At 48.6% G+C, this 19,588-nt stretch overlaps 1 protein-coding gene across 2 annotated transcripts in view; it reads right to left on the bottom strand.

Annotated features, from left to right (window-relative positions):
• LOC123763138 (uncharacterized) overlaps positions 1-19,588 on the bottom strand; it is a 180,599-nt gene that overhangs the window by 110,541 nt on the left and 50,470 nt on the right. For both annotated transcript variants that reach the window (XM_069303133.1, XM_069303134.1), the window contains exon 2: positions 17,838-18,416. In XM_069303133.1, the coding sequence (XP_069159234.1) occupies positions 17,838-17,890 (53 nt within the window). In that variant the 5' untranslated portion in view covers positions 17,891-18,416. The remainder of the gene's footprint in view (positions 1-17,837; positions 18,417-19,588) is intronic.

Raw genomic sequence — 19,588 nt, 5'->3', positions numbered from 1 at the left:
CGGTCGGGGATTGGACGCCGGGACGGATTGGAATACTGCAATGTTTTCTGCAAGTTGTTGCCAATATGGTTTGCGATTGTGATAAACATTGCGATTGTGATAAACATTGTGATTGTGATAACAAGCATTGCGATTGTGATAACAAGCATTGCGATTGTGATAACAAACATTGCGATTGTGATAACAAACATTGCGATTGTGATAACAAGCATTGCGATTGTGATAACAAGCATTGCGATTGTGATAACAAGCATTGCGATTGTGATAACAAACATTGCGATTGTGATAACAAACATTGCGATTGTGATAACAAGCATTGCGATTGTGATAACAAACATTGCGATTGTGATAACAAACATTGCGATTGTGATAACAAACATTGCGATTGTGATAACAAGCATTGCGATTGTGATAACAAACACTGCGATTGTGATAACAAGCATTGCGATTGTGATAACAAACATTGCGATTGTGATAACAAGCATTGCGATTGTGATAACAAACATTGCGATTGTGATAACAAACATTGCGATTGTGATAACTATTATTCCAGCAAATTTTTTTAGGCCTGCTGGCAGGCCCACAGACACCATTCCATCTCCACTTGGACTGGACGGTAGAGCGACGGTCTCGCTTCATGCAGGTCGGCGTTCAATCCCCGACCTTATCTTTATCCTGACTCCTTCCCAGTGATATATAGTCGTAATGGCTTGGCGCTTTCCCCTGATAACTCCCTCCCCCTCCCACCCCTCCCCCACCTCACCAGATGACTGAGTACTATAATGAAGAAAGTACTCAAAGTACTCACTTCTTGGAATACTAGAAGTCACCTCTTACATATTACTCTTATATATATATATATATATATATATATATATATATATATATATATATATATATATATATATATATATATATATATATATGTCGTACCTAGTAGCCAGAACGCACTTCTCAGCCTACTATGTAAGACCCGATTTGCCTAATAAGCCAAGTTTTCCTGAATTATTATATTTTCTCTAATTTTTTTCTTATGAAATGATAAAGCTACCCATTTCATTATGTATGAGGTAATTTTTTTTTAATTGGAGTTAAAATTAATGTAGATATATAACCGAACCTAACCAACCCTACCTAACCTAACCTAACCTATCTTTATAGGTTAGGTTAGGTTAGGTAGCCGAAAAAGTTAGGTAGGTTAGGTAGTCGAAAAAACATTAATTCATGAAAACTTGGCTTATTAGGCAAATCGGGCCTTGCATAGTAGGCTGAGAAGTGCGTTCTGGCTACTAGGTACGACATATATATATATATATATATATATATGAGCGTATATTGCAATATTGAAACACCAACATAAGAGACACACTGACCTCATGAACAAATCCACAAAGGCCGTGACGAGGATTCGAACCTGCGTCGATTAAGGCAGTGTCTGGGATGCTCCCGGACGCAGGTTCGAATCCTCGTCGCGGCCCTTGTGGATTTGTTCATTTGATGCATCACGTTAGTGTGATCTCTGCGTGTGACACTGACCTCAATCGTGAGATCAACCGATGAAATGGATCGCTTTCCTCTGATGGCTTTAATCTGATCCTGCGATCACAGGATCAGATTAAAGCGATCAGAGGATCAGATCCAATATATCCAAGGTGTTCGAGCAGCCTTGAGGCTCATGTCGGACACCTTTAACATGTTAAAATGTTGAACACGAAGCTCTTTAAGTGTTCGGATGGATTGTATAGTGTTCGGATGGATTGTATAGTGTTCGGATGGATTGTATAGTGTTCGGATGGATTGTATAGTGTTCGGATGGATTGTATAGTGTTCGGATGGATTGTATAGCCTCAGGCGAGGCAGCAGGAGTAGTGAAGCAGGCGAGGCAGCAGGAGTAGTGAAGCAGGCGAGGCAGCAGTAGTGAAACAGGCGAGGCAGCAGGAGTGGTTAAGCAGACGAGGCAGCAGGAGTAGTGAAGCAGGCGAGGCAGCAGGAGTAGTGAAGCAGGCGAGGCAGCAGGAGTAGTGAAGCAGGCGAGGCAGCAGGAGTAGTGAAGCAGGCGAGGCAGCAGGAGTGGTGAAGCAGGCGAGGCAGCAGCAGTAGTGAAGCAGGCGAGGCAGCAGGAGTGGTGAAGTAGGCGAGGCAGCAGGAGTAGTGAAGCAGGCGAGGCAGCAGGAGTAGTGAAGCAGGCGAGGCAGCAGGAGTGGTGAAGCAGGCGAGGCAGCAGGAGTGGTGAAGCAGGCGAGGCAGCAGGAGTGGTGAAGCAGGCGAGGCAGCAGGAGTGGTGAAGCAGGCGAGGCAGCAGGAGTAGTGAAGCAGGCGAGGCAGCAGGAGTGGTGAAGCAGGCGAGGCAGCAGTAGTGGTGAAGCAGGCGAGGCAGCAGCAGGAGTGAAGCAGGCGAGGCAGCAGGAGTGGTGAAGCAGGCGAGGCAGCAGTAGTGAAGCAGGCGAGGCAGCAGTAGTGGTGAAGCAGGCGAGGCAGCAGGAGTAGTGAAGCAGGCGAGGCAGCAGGAGTAGTGAAGCAGGCGAGGCAGCAGTAGTGGTGAAGCAGGCGAGGCAGCAGCAGGAGTGAAGCAGGCGAGGCAGCAGTAGTGAAGCAGGCGAGGCAGCAGCAGTAGTGAAGCAGGCGAGGCAGCAGGAGTAGTGAAGCAGGCGAGGCAGCAGGAGTAGTGAAGCAGGCGAGGCAGCAGCAGTAGTGAAGCAGGCGAGGCAGCAGGAGTAGTGAAGCAGGCGAGGCAGCAGGAGTAGTGAAGCAGACGAGGCAGCAGGAGTAGTGAAGCAGGCGAGGCAGCAGGAGTGGTGAAGCAGGCGAGGCAGCAGGAGTAGTGAAGCAGGCGAGGCAGCAGGAGTAGTGAAGCAGGTGAGGCAGCAGGAGTAGTGAAGCAGGTGAGGCAGCAGGAGTAGTGAAGCAGGCGAGGCAGCAGTAGTGAAGCAGGCGAGGCAGCAGGAGTAGTGAAGCAGGCGAGGCAGCAGGAGTGGTGAAGCAGGCGAGGCAGCAGGAGTAGTGAAGCAGGCGAGGCAGCAGGAGTAGTGAAGCAGGCGAGGCAGCAGGAGTAGTGAAGCAGGCGAGGCAGCAGGAGTAGTGAAGCAGGCGAGGCAGCAGGAGTAGTGAAGCAGGCGAGGCAGCAGGAGTAGTGAAGCAGGCGAGGCAGCAGGAGTAGTGAAGCAGGCGAGGCAGCAGGAGTAGTGAAGCAGGCGAGGCAGCAGGAGTAGTGAAGCAGGCGAGGCAGCAGGAGTAGTGAAGCAGGCGAGGCAGCAGGAGTAGTGAAGCAGGCGAGGCAGCAGTAGTAGTGAAGCAGGCGAGGCAGCAGGAGTAGTGAAGCAGGCGAGGCAGCAGGAGTAGTGAAGCAGGCGAGGCAGCAGTAGTAGTGAAGCAGGCGAGGCAGCAGGAGTAGTGAAGCAGGCGAGGCAGCAGGAGTAGTGAAGCAGGCGAGGCAGCAGGAGTAGTGAAGCAGGCGAGGCAGCAGTAGTGAAGCAGGCGAGGCAGCAGGAGTAGTGAAGCAGGCGAGGCAGCAGGAGTAGTGAAGCAGGCGAGGCAGCAGTAGCTATAGCCCTTCCGGGAACAGGAAGAGGATAGGGCTCGTCGTCCTCTGACCTACCTACCCTTCCCTCCCCCTTCCCTTCCCTTCCCTCCCCTTCCTATCCACCCTTCAGTACCCGCGGCCTGCTTCCCTTACCCTTCCCTCAAACATACACCATACAAGCCATACACCACCACCATACAAGCCATACACCACCATACAAGCCATACACCACCACCATACAAGCCATACATCTCCACCATACAAGCCATACACCACCACCATACAAGCCATACACCACCACCATACAAGCCATACACCACCACCATACAAGCCATACATCTCCATCATACAAGCCATACACCACCACCATACAAGACATACACCACCACCATACAAGCCATACACCACCACCATACAAGCCATACACCACCACCATACAAGCCATACACCACCACCATACAAGCCATACACCACCACCATACAAGCCATACACCACCACCATACAAGCCATACACCACCATACAAGCCATACACCACCACCATACAAGCCATACACCACCACCATACAAGCCATACACCTCCACCATACAAGCCATACACCTCCACCATACAAGCCATACACCTCCACCATACAAGCCATACACCACCACCATACAAGCCATACACCACCACCATACAAGCCATACACCACCACCATACAAGCCATACACCACCACCATACAAGCCATACACCACCACCATACAAGTCATACACCACCACCATACAAGCCATACACCACCACCATACAAGCCATACACCTCCACCATATAAGCCATACACCACCACCATACAAGCCATACACCACCACCATACAAGCCATACACCACCACCATACAAGCCATACACCACCACCATACAAGACATACACGACCACCATACAAGACATACACCACCACCATACAAGCCATACACCACCACCATACAAGCCATACACCACCACCATACAAGACATACACGACCACCATACAAGACATACACCACCACCATACAAGACATACACCACCACCATACAAGCCATACACCACCACCATACAAGCCATACACCACCACCATACAAGACATACACGACCACCATACAAGACATACACCACCACCATACAAGACATACACGACCACCATACAAGACATACACCACCACCATACAAGACATACACCACCACCATACAAGACATACACCACCACCATACAAGCCATACACCACCACCATACAAGCCATACACCACCACCATACAAGACATACACCACCACCATACAAGACATACACCACCACCATACAAGACATACACCACCACCATACAAGCCATACACCACCACCATACAAGCCATACAAGCCATACACCACCACCATAATCAAACAAGACTGCTAAAAAGTTGAAAAAACCTTCCTTAAATATACAAGCCCTTCCGAGACATTGATATGGCTAGCAAGACTCTACTAATTACCGACTCACCAATTCCAGCCACCTGACCTGCCACACACAGCAGTGAACAGCCCTCGAGGCTAACAAGCAGCCAAGAACAGTTAAAAGGTTCAAAGTCGAGTAGAAACGTAAGGGGTCACCTTAATTACAAGTGTAATTATTATGTAATTCTGTTAAATGTAATTTCAGAAATAATATATTCATTATTCAAACGCTGTGGGTGGATATGTGGGCCTGCGGGCCGCTCCAAGCAACAGCCTGGTGGACCAAGTTATCATAAGTCGAGCCTGGCCTCGGGCCGGGCTTGGGGAGTAGAAGAACTCCCAGAACCCCATCAACCAGGTATATGTGGGCCTGCGGGCCGCTCCAAGCAACAGCCTGTTGTACCAAGCTCTCGTAAGTCAAGCCTGGCCTCGGGCCGGGCTTGGGGAGTAGAATACCTCCCAGAACCCCATCAAGCAGGCACTGCTACACTCAGCTCCCCCCATTGCAAGACCTTCGGCCCGCTTGCAACAACATTGGTACACTCCCGGTCTATTGATCCCGTGTTGCTGCCCAGCGCAATACACATCAAAAGGCGCAGAGCGCCAAGTGGGTTAATAAGCCCGTTGTTGCGCTTTGTCGAGACTCAAGTTGCTTCCAACGTCAGCGTCAATGTAACGTCGATATCAGCACGTCTTTAATTACCCCCCAAAGCCACTTACGTCTGACGCTGTGGTCCCAAACGTCATATACGAAAGTACTTAATATACGAAAGTACTTAAGGAAATTCCTGTTTCAATTTTCCTCCGTAGTCTGACACTGTTATATATATACATTATATATATATATATATATATATATATATATATATATAGAGAGAGAGAGAGAGTAGAGAGAGAGAGAGAGAGAGAGAGAGAGAGAGAGAGAGAGAGAGAGAGAGAGAGAGAGAGAGAGGGGTACTACCTCTGGTGCAATTATATTGACCCACAGCCTCAAAGAAGGGAACACAGGGCATTCAGAGAAAAACTTGTCATTTAACTCTGAGCATATAACCCGCAAGCATGTGTGTGTGTGTGTGTGTGTGTGTGTGTGTGTGTGTGTGTGTGTGTGTGTGTGTGTGTGTGTGTGTGTGTGTGTGTACACAGCCACACTCGCTATACCAAGACACTATAAACATTACTATTCTCGTAACGATCGTTGACAACCTCTCGAGGCTTAACGAGGTCATTCAAGAGGCTGGTTTTCTCCTGAGAAAGCTGTTGGTAGTTTGGCTTGTTCTACCTAGCAGTGACGGGCAGCCCGTCAGGCAGGCGGTAGGCAGGACAGGACTCTTCCATCGTGGCCTATGATGGAACAGACAGGAAAGGGAAGGAGAGAGTGGAACAGGAGGCGGAACAGGAGGCTGGAGAGGGGGGATGGGAGGATATATAATTTATCTGGCACCGGAAGAGACGGGATGGGGGAGGGGGAGGGGGGGAGATGGGGGGGGGAGAACATAGAACAGGAGGAATGGGGAGAAGGGAGGATGGGGAGGAGGATGAGGGACCGACGCCACCATTGCGACACGGAGGCCCCTCCACTAGCATGGTGATGGGTGTCCAACCCTCCGTGATTGACAGTTGAGAGGCGGGCCGAAAGAGCCAGAGCTCAACCCCCGCAAGCACACCTAGGTGAATACACAGTGTACACGGTCACGCTGGCTCACAGTGTGTACAGTGACTACAACACAGCACCACAACACCACAACCACCACCACACAACACCACAACCACCACACAACACCACAACTACCACCACACAACACCACAACTACCACCACACACCACAACTATCACCACACAACACCACAACCACCACCACACAACTATACAACCACCACACAACACCACAACTACCACCACACACCACAACTATCACCACACAACACCACAACCACCACCACACAACTATACAACCACCACACAACACCACAACCACCACCACACAACTATACAACCACCACACAACACAACCACCACCACACAACACCACAACCACCACACAACTATACAACCACCACACAACACCACAACCACCACACAACACAACCACCACCACACAACACCACAACCACCACCACACAACTATACAACCACCACACAACACCACAACTACCACCACACAACTATACAACCACCACACAACACCACAACCACCACCACACAACACCACAACCACCACCACACAACACCACAACCACCACACAACACAACCACCACCACACAACACCACAACCACCACATAATTCACTAAGCAGCGAACACCCCACATAATCAACGCTTTACAAAGTACAACCCCTTGTATATTTAGGCCTAGGAAAACCTGGCTATTAACGAGCACACACTCGTTATCCTTCACTCGTTAGATCAAACGAGGTGACAGGTATCTAACTAACCTCTAAACAGACAGGTCAAAGTGAAGTTTGTCAAGACTTTCCGAATACATCTTCAATGGTGACTTTGTCAATCTCAAACTGCCCCCCACACCTCACACACACACATATCTTAGATGTTGATCCAACAGCCTCTGCCTACCAGCAGGTGATCATAACCTACAAGGAACACCAGCCTTAAATACCAGACTACTAACAGTTAAAAAAAAAGTACAAAAACAAGAAGGTCTTTGCATGTGAGTTCCAGCGAAGTTAATTATTCAAAGAGTAGAACTAAATAAGTCATATTACAAATATCTAGGAATGTAAATTGAGAAGAAAAGTTCAGACACGCAATTGGGACATATACGAGGGCGAGGCATATTGGGACATATATGAGGGCAAGGCATATTGGGACATATATGAGGGCGAGGCATATTGGGACATATATGAGGGCGAGGCATATTGGGACATATATGAGGGCGAGGCATATTGGGACATATATGAGGGCGAGGCATATTGGGACATATATGAGGGCGAGGCATATTGGGACATATATGAGGGCCAGACATATTGGGACATATATGAGGGCCAGACATATTGGGACATATATGAGGGCAAGACATATTGGGACATATATGAGGGCGAGACATATTGGGACATATATGAGGGCGAGACATATTGGGACATATATGAGGGCGAGACATATTGGGACATATATGAGGGCGAGACATATTGGGACATATATGAGGGCGAGACATATTGGGACATATATGAGGGCGAGACATATTGGGACATATATGAGGGCAAGGCATATTAGGACATATTAATAGACTAATGTAACAGCTACAATGCACGCAAATATTTGTTTTTATTCACTAGGTGAGAACATATATAGGGCGCCTGGTGGCTGAGTGGACAGACCTCAGAACTCGTAATCCTGGGGACATGGGTGTCCCCAGGATTTAGGAGGGAGCTTTACTTTAGGGAGCATAACCAAGCAAATATTGCATCAGCCACAAAAATGATTAAGAGAACTAACTGATCCAGGGATCCCATCACAATGGTTGTACTCTTCAAGTCACTTGTGTTGTCCCGTCTTGAGTACTGCTCAGTACTCACTTCCCCCTTCAGAGCAGGAGGGATTGCTGATGTAGAGGGAATATAGAGAACATATACGGCATACATAGACGAGATAAAGCACCTAATTTTTTGGGATCGTCTCAAAGCCCTCCAAATGTACTCACTAGAAAGAAGACGAGAGAGATACCAAATAATATACACCTGGAAAATACTGGAGGGACAGGTCCCAAATCTACACAGTAAAATAACAACGTACTGGAGTGAACGATATGGAAGAAAATGCAGAATAGAACCAGTGAAGAGCAGAGGTGCCATAGGCACAATCAGAGAACACTGTATAAACATCAGAGGTCCGCGGTTGTGTAACACCCATGACCTCGCTCCCTTAGAGTTCACACCCAGGGAAGCCTTCTCCAAGAGGTCAGCCCAGATGACCTCCGGATTATCTTGTTGTGGATTAAAAAAATTCCTGGGTTAGTCTTAGTCAGCATAGTTTCAAGTATGTAATATTTCATGATTGCAATGGAATTAGACCCCAGATTCTCATGTGTAAACATCCATGGATCTCCCCCTTTTGGCCAGGTCAGTCACACACGTAATTAATAACTCCTCTCTTGAAGAGTGTATGGTAAATGTCAAACAAGCTTATTGAAATATTGTTTAAGTGTTTGTGCACGTGTGGCCCGACTCCCCTAGCATTTCTGATCTGGGTAGCAACAGCAGATCTCCCCCCTCCCCCTGTGGGGGTTGTATATAGAGGTCCTGTAGGGACTTAGTAAGTACAGAGTGCCGGACACCGGGGCCCAGAGAGGGCTGTGAAGAACATCTCAGCCAGGGAGAGACAGAGGTCTTAAGGTAATGTGTGTGATCTCTGAGGTTTTGTTCCATGTCCAAATTTCTTAAATTTTTGCCAGTGTTAGAGTAGGATTTATAAGTGGTGATTGACATAATTTTGGTCTCAATAAACTCATGTTAAATTTCCCGTCTGTGTCAATTGTTGAATCCTCTTAGCCTTTTGGTTATAGTGGCTGACAACCGTCCCTTAATTAATGACAGTCATAGAAAGTACTCTCCAAGTCAAGCAATGTTTCTTGCCTCGTTGCTTGATATAGTCTCAATGGTCAAAGGCAGATGGTGGCAGCGTATTTAATCCTGTGTTAACATTTCCTTGTTGGCAGTGTACCTTTTTAGTTCCGGTGTAACCATCATATGTCAGCTCATAACAGTGTTACCAAGTGCAACCAATGGGGAAGTGTTACTCAGGATAAGTAGTGTTTACAGTATTAGTTTAGTGTTCCATTATAGTGGTGTTCCATTATAGTGGTGTTACATTAGAGTGGTGTTACAGTTGTTCAACACCCTCCCAGCGAGCATAAGAAATATTGCCGGAACAACCGTGGACATCTTCAAGAGGAAACTAGATCATTTTCTCCAAGGAGTGCCGGACCAACCTGGCTGTGGTGGGTATGTGGGCCTGCGGGCCGCTCCAAGCAACAGCCTGGTGGACCAAACTCTCACAAGTCAAGCCTGGCCTCGGACCGGGCTTGGGGAGTAGAAGATCTCCCAGAACCCCATCAACCAGGTATCAACCAGTGATGTGGTGGAGGCTGACTACATACACAGTTTCAAGTGTAGATATGATAGAGCCCAGTAGGCTCAGGAACCTGTACACCAGTTGATCAACAGTTGAGAGGCGGGACCAAAGAGCCGTAGCTCAACCCCCGCAAGCACAATTAGGCGAGTACGACGAGGCGAATACGCCACTTTACCGGGTAACACAACAGACGCGGGATCTCTGGATTATTTCAAGCGTAGGTTAGACATTATATATATATATATATATATATATATATATATATATATATATATATATATATATATATATATATATATACATGAATGAGTTTGGGCGGACATCCACAGGGGTTGCCTGGTGTGGACGGACAGGTCTCTGGTCGCTTCCCTTGTGTCCACAGGAAGAACCAATGCCAGGAACGCAGCAAGAATCTCCACACTGAATCGCAATTCTAAGGCGAGCGAGTCTATCGGAATGAATTAACTGCACCACTGCCCAAGGCTTCTGTATTCGCCGAGTGTCTCTCTCGGTCTAGGCCTCTTGTGCTCTGCTCTGTTGGAGGAGGGTGAGGGCCTCTGCTGGTGGAGCCCTAGGAGGGGGGGGGGGTCCTCACCTGCAGGGCCTGCTGGACGCTTCGGTCATGTGGTGTGGGGGTGAGCACCCAGCCGTCGCCTCGCCCCAAGCCTGGCCCTTAACTTCTACCTGTCTTGTAGTCTCAGTCTCAGTAAGTGTCAGTCTCTCTGTCTCTCTCTGTCTCTCTGTCTCTCTCTCTCTCTCTCTCTCTGTCTCTCTCTCTCTCTCTCTCTCTCTCTCTCCCCCCCCACAGGTTACAGAGCGTTGCCTCTCGTCCTTAACATCTCATTATCATTAATTATCACCCGTAATTAACTAGTTCTCCCCCCTCGCCTTCAGCAGAGCGTGGGGGGGGGGGGGGAGAGTTTAAGGGGTGTGCTTACTCAGGGGTGACGCCTCCACCCTGCCCTATGCTGGTGCCCACAGCCTCGCGTCTGGGGGCATCTGAGCTGCCCCACAACCATCTGGGGCACAACCTAACCCACCTTCCACATCAAAAGGATAACATCAGCGGCGTCTGCAAGTCTGGGTCGTATCTGTCTGAGGTTAGGGACCTCAAACAGCTCCCACAAACAACCTCTCCACCCCCCCCCCCCCCCGACCACACATCTATAAACTACCACCTGCCCCCCCCCCCCCCCCCGACTGCCCGACCAATACCATTCCACCACCTGTCAGAACCCCACGAACCACCTGCCTGCGACCAGCCCACCTGCACCAGCCTTCGACCAACCCACCTGCACCAGCCCACCTGCACCAGCCTGCGACCAGCCCACCTGCACCAGCCTGCGACCAGCCCACCTGCACCAGCCTGCGACCAGCCCACCTGCACCAGCCTGCGACCAGCCCAACCTGCACCAGCCTCCGCTGGAGATCAACATTACCAGAGATGAAGACAGGAACTACACACACACATCTAAGACTGACACACCATATACGCAGGAACACGGAAGGAGGGTGCTGAAGCCCTGTGCTAGTCGCTTACTAGTGACATATAATGTCGCCAAAAACAGGAGAGCTGCCAGAGAGTTGAAAAACAGCCAATGTAGGCTTCTGCCTATGCACGAAGTTGTTAAGCCCATAGAAAGGGATGGAAAGCCCATAGAAAGGGATGAAAGCCCATAGAAAGGGATGGAAAGCCCATAGAAAGGGATGAAAGCCCAAAGGGATGAAAGCCCATAGAAAGGGATGAAAGCCCATAGAAAGGGATGGAAACCCTTTAAGAAAGATGTCAGAACACTTGGAGAGACGGAAACCCCCCCACCTTCCCCCACACACCTGTACACAACTGTCTCCCCCCCACACACCTGTACACAACTGTCTCCCTCACACACACACACCTGGAAAAGATGTCCACGAGGAATAACATTGAGAGAACAGATGGAAGGGGGGGGGGCGGAGAGGGAGATGACAGACGAACACAGATGACATGCTGCTGGACCAAGAAGATGCTGGACCAAGATGATGCTGCTGGACCAAGATGATGCTGCTGGACCAAGAAGATGCTGGACCAAGATGATGCTGGACCAAGATGATGCTGGACCAAGATGATGCTGGACCAAGATGATGCTGGACCAAGATGATGCTGGACCAAGATGATGCTGGACCAAGATGCTGCTGGACCAAGATGCTGCTGGACCAAGATGCTGCTGCTGGACCAAGATGCTGCTGGACCAAGATGCTGCTGCTGGACCAAGATGATGCTGCTGGACCAAGATGCTGCTGCTGGACCAAGATGCTGCTGGACCAAGATGCTGCTGGACCAAGATGGTGACGTGTCAACAAGTTCCTGGACGTCTTATCAAGATGCACCATGCATACAAGCATGGAAGGGATGGGATGGGGAGGGATAGGATGGGATGGGGGGCAGACAGCCTCCCCCCTGAACCCCACCCCACCTCCTAGCCAACCCCCCCCCCTCTCCACCAGCCCATGGGGGGGGGAGTCAGGTGACCTAGGAGGCTTGGAGGGGGGGGGCAGTTAGACCCGTCCTGGTGATAAACACACAACAACAACAACAACAACATGAGAGAACAGTTAGGTTCCTGCAGGTCATGTCAGTGTTGTGGAGATCTGTCAGTGTGGCATACTGCCCCCTTCCCCCTTGGTCTGTCAGTGTAGCCAACATGTATAATGTGTCCCAGACCTGTCTGTGTAACCAAGAGCACAGACTCGTTGGTCTGTCACACACAGAGAGAGAGAGAGAGAGAAAGAGAGAGAGAGAGAGAGAGAGAGAGAGAGAGAGAGAGAGAGAGAGAGAGAGAGAGAGAGAGAGAGAGAGAGAGAGAGAGAGAGAGAGGAAGATCTTCTAAGCCTCTGGAAGGAGAGAAGTGAGCATGTCCATGGCAACCACTCTTTCCCTCTTAACCTTACCACCACCAGCCACCACCAACAGCTACCACCACCACCACCTCCCGCTCAAAATACCCCTTCACCACCACTACGTGAATGTTGTCGCCCCGGGCAACCGTGTCAAGTCCAAGCCCCCCCCCCTCTCTCTTTCTCTCTCTCTCTCTCTCTCTCTCTCTCAGCCCACTCTAGGAGTCCTCTTCACCAGACCCCCAGGCCTAGCCAAGACCCCCCAGGCCTAGCCAAGACCCCTCCAGGCCTAGCCAAGACCCCCCAGGCCTAGCCAAGACCCCCAGGCCTAGCCAAAAACTCCCCAGGCCTAGCCATGATCGCCCAGGCCTAGCCAAGACCCCCCCAGGTCTAGCCAAGACCCCCCCAGGCCTAGCCAAGACCCCCCTAGGCCTAGCCAAGACCCCCCTAGGCCTAGCCTAGACCCCCAGGCCTAGCCAAGACCCCCAGGCCTAGCCAAGACCCCCAGGCCTAGCCAAGACCCCCAGGCTAGCCAAAACCCCCCTAGGCCTAGCCAAAACCCCCCTAGGCCTAGCCAAAACGCCCCTAGGCCTAGCCAAGATCCCCCAGGCCTAGCCAAGACCCCAGGGCCTAGCCAAGACCCCCAGACCTAAGACTAAGTTCTGCCAGTCATCTCACTATAGGTTGTGTTAGACATACTCTCCACCAAAATGGCTGACACACTGCTAATGGTATTTGGCTCGTTAATGTCATCATTAACGAGCCAACTACGCTCTAGAACAACGAAGGACCACCGTTACGACGATGGTGTCAAGTTGGATCAGCGTTGGTACCACCTTGACTTATTTTCTATCCAACGTTGGATAGAAATTAAACCTGGGGCCGGATTCACGATGCAGTTACGTAAGCACTTACGAACCTGGAGCCAGATTCACGAAGCAGTTACCCAAGCACTTACGAACCTGGGGCCAGATTTACGAAGCAGTTACGCAAGCACTTACGAACCTGAGGCCAGATTCATGAAGCAGTTACGCAAGCACTTACGAGCCTCGAGGTCAGATTCACGAAGCCGTTACGCAAGCACTTACGAACCGGGGGCCAGATTCACGAAGCAGTTACGCTCGCACTTACGAACCTGTCTCAATCTTTGACGGCTTTGTTTACAATTATTAAACAGTTAATGAGCTCCGAAGCACCAGGAGGCTGTTTATAACAATAACAACAGTTGATTGGCAAGTTTTCATGCTTGTAAACTATTTAATAAATGTAACCAAAGCCGTCAAAGATTGAGGAAAGATGTACGCGTTCGTAAGTGCTTGCGTGACTTCTTTCGTGAATCTGACCTCGAGGCTCGTAAGTGCCTTCGTGAATCTGACCTCGAGGCTCGTAAGTGCCTTCGTGAATCTGACCTCGAGGCTCGTAAGTGCCTTCGTGAATCTGACCTCGAGGCTCGTAAGTGCCTTCGTGAATCTGGCCCCAGAGTCGCAGGAGCAGAGCAGCTTCACTAATCTCTCCCTTGGATGAAGTGTTATGGAGACCAAATTAGTGCCTCTTCCATCATCTAAACAAGGGAAGTGTCTTTCCAAAATCTTATCTAGTCCTTCCTGGTCAGTAATGTTAGGTAGATAAGATTAGTTTCCGGGTAGAACACGAGGCAGAGACATAATCCAAGTAATTATTCCTTGGTCTTTATCTCATAATTAATTACCAATATTTCCTCTGATATAGCTGTCATTATATATATATATATATATATATATATATATATATATATATATATATATAAATATATATATATATATATATATATATATATATAAATATATATATATATATATATATATATATATATATATATATATATATATATATATATATATATATATATGATTACTGCTATTAATGCTAGTGCCCTTATATGTAGTCTAATACTGTAGTGAATGTTAGTCAATCAATTTTGATGACTACACATATAATTTAATAACTCCCCCCCCCCCCATAGTGTGTAAAGGGGTCGATTTGTGAGAATATTGCAGAAATACAGTCCATCTCCATCATACCATTTGCTCTCGAAATATATAAATTATCGTAAATATAAATTCTATATAAATTCATATAAATTAAATAAATATAAATCTCACACGACAGTTGCCCCATCAGTCCGGCCTACAATTATTTTTAGCTCTTTCCTCTAAGACGTCCCACCAGGCCAAGGTCAAACACGATTGTCTAACACACAATCATTAACTACCAACAATAGAGAATAACATGTTAATATTAGGCAGTGGTTCTACATAAATAGCATCACTCTCCCCCTGTGAACAATACACCAGGCTGTTGCTGCCTGCACCTCTTCAGTACCCCACTGTGCCTCAAGTCACCACGCCCTCTGGGCCTAGACTTCCTACATGCACTGTAACACTATCCCCAAAAAAAATATCATCACTCACCTTGCACTGAGTCAGGCTTACTACATAAATCCATCATTCAAATGTATAGTGTTGGCGTTCTGGGAGTAGATGGGCGTAGATGGGCGTAGATGGGCGTAGATGAGCATGTTCTTGATGGCGTTCATGGAGTTCTTCTACTCCCCAAGCCCGGCCCGAGGCCAGGCTGACTAAAGCCTGAAGACTAAAGCCTGAAGCCCTGAAGCTCATCCGGAAGATCAGCAACTCTCAGCTACTCTATGGTGAGTGACTCCTGGGAATCACTATACTGGGACCAGCAGCCACCATCAGTGGGTCCTCGAATTATGTAGATCCTCTTGGAGGTTCTTCTCTCCCACCACTGCATCACTTAGCGAGGCGTCGTGTCCACCGTGTACCACTGCTATGTCAACTCTGGACGCTCCTCGGCCATCATACATAAGCCGCAAAATATGGAGATAGGCTCGTCGCCCGACCTCCAAATTTGGCGCGGTGCTAAGTCGCCCCGCACGACTCTCTCTTTTGTCCGCCACTGCTCGGCTCCTCTCAAGTCTTGCCTCGCGAGAAAAAGGGCACGGGACAGGTGCCAATCAGAGGCACGGGACAGGTGCCAATCAGAGGCACGGGACAGGTGCCAATCAGAGGCACGGGACAGGTGCCAATCAGAGGCACGGGACAGGTGCCAATCAGAGGCACGGGACAGGTGCCAATCAGAGGCACGGGACAGGTGCCAATCAGAGGCACGGGACAGGTGCCAATCAGAGGCACGGGACAGGTGCCAATCAGAGGCACGGGACAGGTGCCAATCAGAGGCACGGGACAGGTGCCAATCAGAGGCACGGGACAGGTGCCAATCAGAGGCACGGGACAGGTGCCAATCAGGTATACCTGCCCACACACTCCTCTTGTAGGATTCACCAGCGAGGTCCCTCAGGGCACCCCCCCCCCCCCACCGGGCTTCAGGTCGCCCCCTACTCGTCAAAACACTACACTACACCCCTACACTAAGAGATACGTCACTAATCGCCCTCTTAAGTTACAGCCCCGCTCTTGTGCCAGGTAAGTCTACTACGGGCTCACCATAGCCCGTGCTACTTGCAACTTTTCTTCCAAGTAGCTGAATCTTAAACAACAACAACATAATGGCCCTCAATTCCCAAACGGAAGCCACAGGGAAATAGCAGTTAGGTTATATAGACTACGTCTAGGTTACAGATGCAACTTGGAGATTGGTGAACCCCGATAGAAAGAGTGCATCTTCTGCCAAACTGTCACAGAAAAGCCATTACTTCACTATCTCCTGGAATGTGCAGCAACCAACGACCTTAGAAGAGGTTTAAGAGTACCTGAATCTTGCAGTGGCCTACCCTGAAGCCGTCAACACAGCCACTCTTCTGGTCAAAAAAGGTGTTCAGCAGCTGGACACCTTTTTTGACACCCTCATAAAGACTGTCAAGCAGTATCATCCCCCACGATAGCAGCCTGACGATTAAATGCGACCTCTCACACACTTTACTAAACATAAAATCTACCACTTGCGGGCTATTCATGCCCGTGCCACCTCTTGGGTGGCTTAATCTTCATTATTCATCAATCAGACATGACGGCATTTTAGCACACGGGACGACGCAGTCAACATGGTATTGTGGGGTGGACCTGCCTCCCACTGTAGGGTGGACCTGCCTCCCACTGTGGGGTGGGCCTACCTCCCACTGTGGGGGTGGGTCTACCTCCCACTGTGGGGTGGACCTACCTCCCACTGTGGGGGTGGGTCTACCTCCCACTGTGGGGGTGGATCACCCTCCCACTGTGGGGGTGGGTCTGCCTCCCACTGTGGGGTGGACCTGCCTCCCACTGTGGGTGGACCCACCTCCCACTGTGGGGGTGGACCTACTTCCCACTGTAGGGGTGGACCCACCTCCCACTGTGGGGGTGGACCCACCTCCCACTGTGGGTGGAAGATAGACCTATGCTTACAGGCGTGCATCAATTGTGGAGAAGGTAAGCCTATAAATAGGCGAGTGGTCAATTATGTTGGGTATATAAGGAGGAGGGGCAAGTGTAGGGGACATTGGGGTCACATATGTGGTAGATGGGCATGTTTAGGGGCATGAGGGTCACTTATGTGGTAGATGGGCATGTTTAGGGGCATGAGGGTCACTTATGTGGTAGATGGGCATGTTTAGGGGCATGAGGGTCACTCATGTGGTAGATGGGCATGTTTTGGGGCATGAGGGTCACTCATGTGGTAGATGGACATGTTTAGGGGCATGGGGGTCACTCATGTGGTAGATGGGACATGTTTATGGGCATGGGGGTCACTCATGTGGTAGATGGACATGTTTAGGGGCATGAGGTCACTGCTATGCACCGCGGAAACACATAAATAAGCCAATAAGCCCAAACATGGATCAAGAATACAGAGAATAGATTAATAAGAGCAGCTAAGAATACGCGAGAAGCCACAGGAGAGAGGAGGAGACTCACCCCATGGCGGGAACCGTTGGGCTTAACGAAGGCGGCGTCTTCCCGTCAATCATCTTCAGTGACGTCACGGCTGCGGGAGAGGGTGGTGGTGACGTCACGGCTGGCACACGCGGGCGGCGCGGCGCGAGGTACGAGTAGTGGCGGCGCAGCTGACCCGCCAGTTGAGACGCATCACACACACTCTCCGCTCCCGTACACACTCGCTCATGCGCACTCGCTTACTGTCGTATCCTTCCCCGATAGCCACTCGCTTGCTCTCGTATCTTTCCCCGATATCCACTCGCTTAGGGTTGGATCTTTCCCCGATATATACTCGCTTGGGGTCGTATCCTTCCCCGATATATTCTCGTTTTCTGTTGTATCTTTCCCGGATATCCACTCGCTTGGGGTAACTCTCCCAAATCTGCGCCTCCCGCCCCGAATATGGCCTCACCGAAGGTATTATTTGACCTCTACTCGTCTGGTAGTCATGGTGGCGCCGGGCGTCAGTAGCAGGAGTGCCCGAGGGTATTATTGCGTAAGCCGATCCCAACAACGGCGGCCAGTTGTCCATACCCGCCACTGGCACCGGTCACAAGCCTGAAATATAAGGAAAAAACGAACTATTAGTAGTGTGGAAGATAGCCAGGGCACTTGTACCTGTTCTTGGGGGTGGGGGGGGGGGAGGGAAGTTGTGAAGGAGCTGTACTCTGCAGCCACTTAGGTCATCGGGAATCGAGCGCCGACCTGCAGGAAGCGAGGCCGTCGCTCTACCGACCAGTCCAAGTCGTTATCTTAGTGTATATTATGAACCTTACGGTTTAATATTTGGATCTAATCTAAACCCAAATATTATACGCTATATTTATATATATTAACTATATTATATATTAAAAAACTATATTATATATGCTACGGATGAGAGGGTATAATAAAAAGGAATATACACATTATTTGAAATAAATCACAAAATAGAATACGAAACGATGTATATGTAAATCGAAGTAGTAGTTTAGACAGTGGAAAGACCTGGGTAAATACTGGTTTTGAAAACCTGGCATGCTGGTTTATGGAAGCCATTACCGGGTAACATATTGGATTGATTGTTTCGAGCGTAGGTTAGACATATGAATGAGTCTTGGTGGACGTAAATAATAGCTTGACTGGAATGGGCCAGTCGACCTTCGGGAGTTTCCCTAATTAGTATGTTATTAACCAGAACTGTACAGTCATTACCATCACCACGGTAATGTAATCATTACATTAATCATTATTAATCATTACATTAATCATTAATCATAATCATTACATTAATTACACTGATCATTAATCATAATCATTACATTAATTACACTGATCATTAATCATAATCATTAAGCATTACATTAATCAATTATTAATCATAATTATTAATCATTACATTAATCATTAATCAATTATTAATCATTACATTAATCATTAATCAATTATTAATCATTACATTATTCATTACATTAATCATTAATCAACTATTATTCATAATTATTAATCATTACATTAATCATAATCATTAATTATTAATCATAATCATTAATCATTACATTAATCATTAATCATAATCATTAATCATAATCATTAATCATAATCATTAATCATAATCATTAATCATTAATCAATCATTAATCATTACATTAATCGAAAAAAATGACGATGTCATGACGACTTGAGGTTATGTTGAGATCATTTCGGGGCTTAGCGTCCTTGCGGCCCGGTCCTCGACCAGGTCTCCTTTT

The sequence above is a fragment of the Procambarus clarkii genome, chromosome 49 (genome assembly GCF_040958095.1).
Source record: "Procambarus clarkii isolate CNS0578487 chromosome 49, FALCON_Pclarkii_2.0, whole genome shotgun sequence".
NCBI classification, from domain to species: domain Eukaryota; kingdom Metazoa; phylum Arthropoda; class Malacostraca; order Decapoda; family Cambaridae; genus Procambarus; species Procambarus clarkii.
Note: the sequence above shows the minus strand (reverse complement) of the source record. Positions and strands in the feature narration are given on the sequence as shown.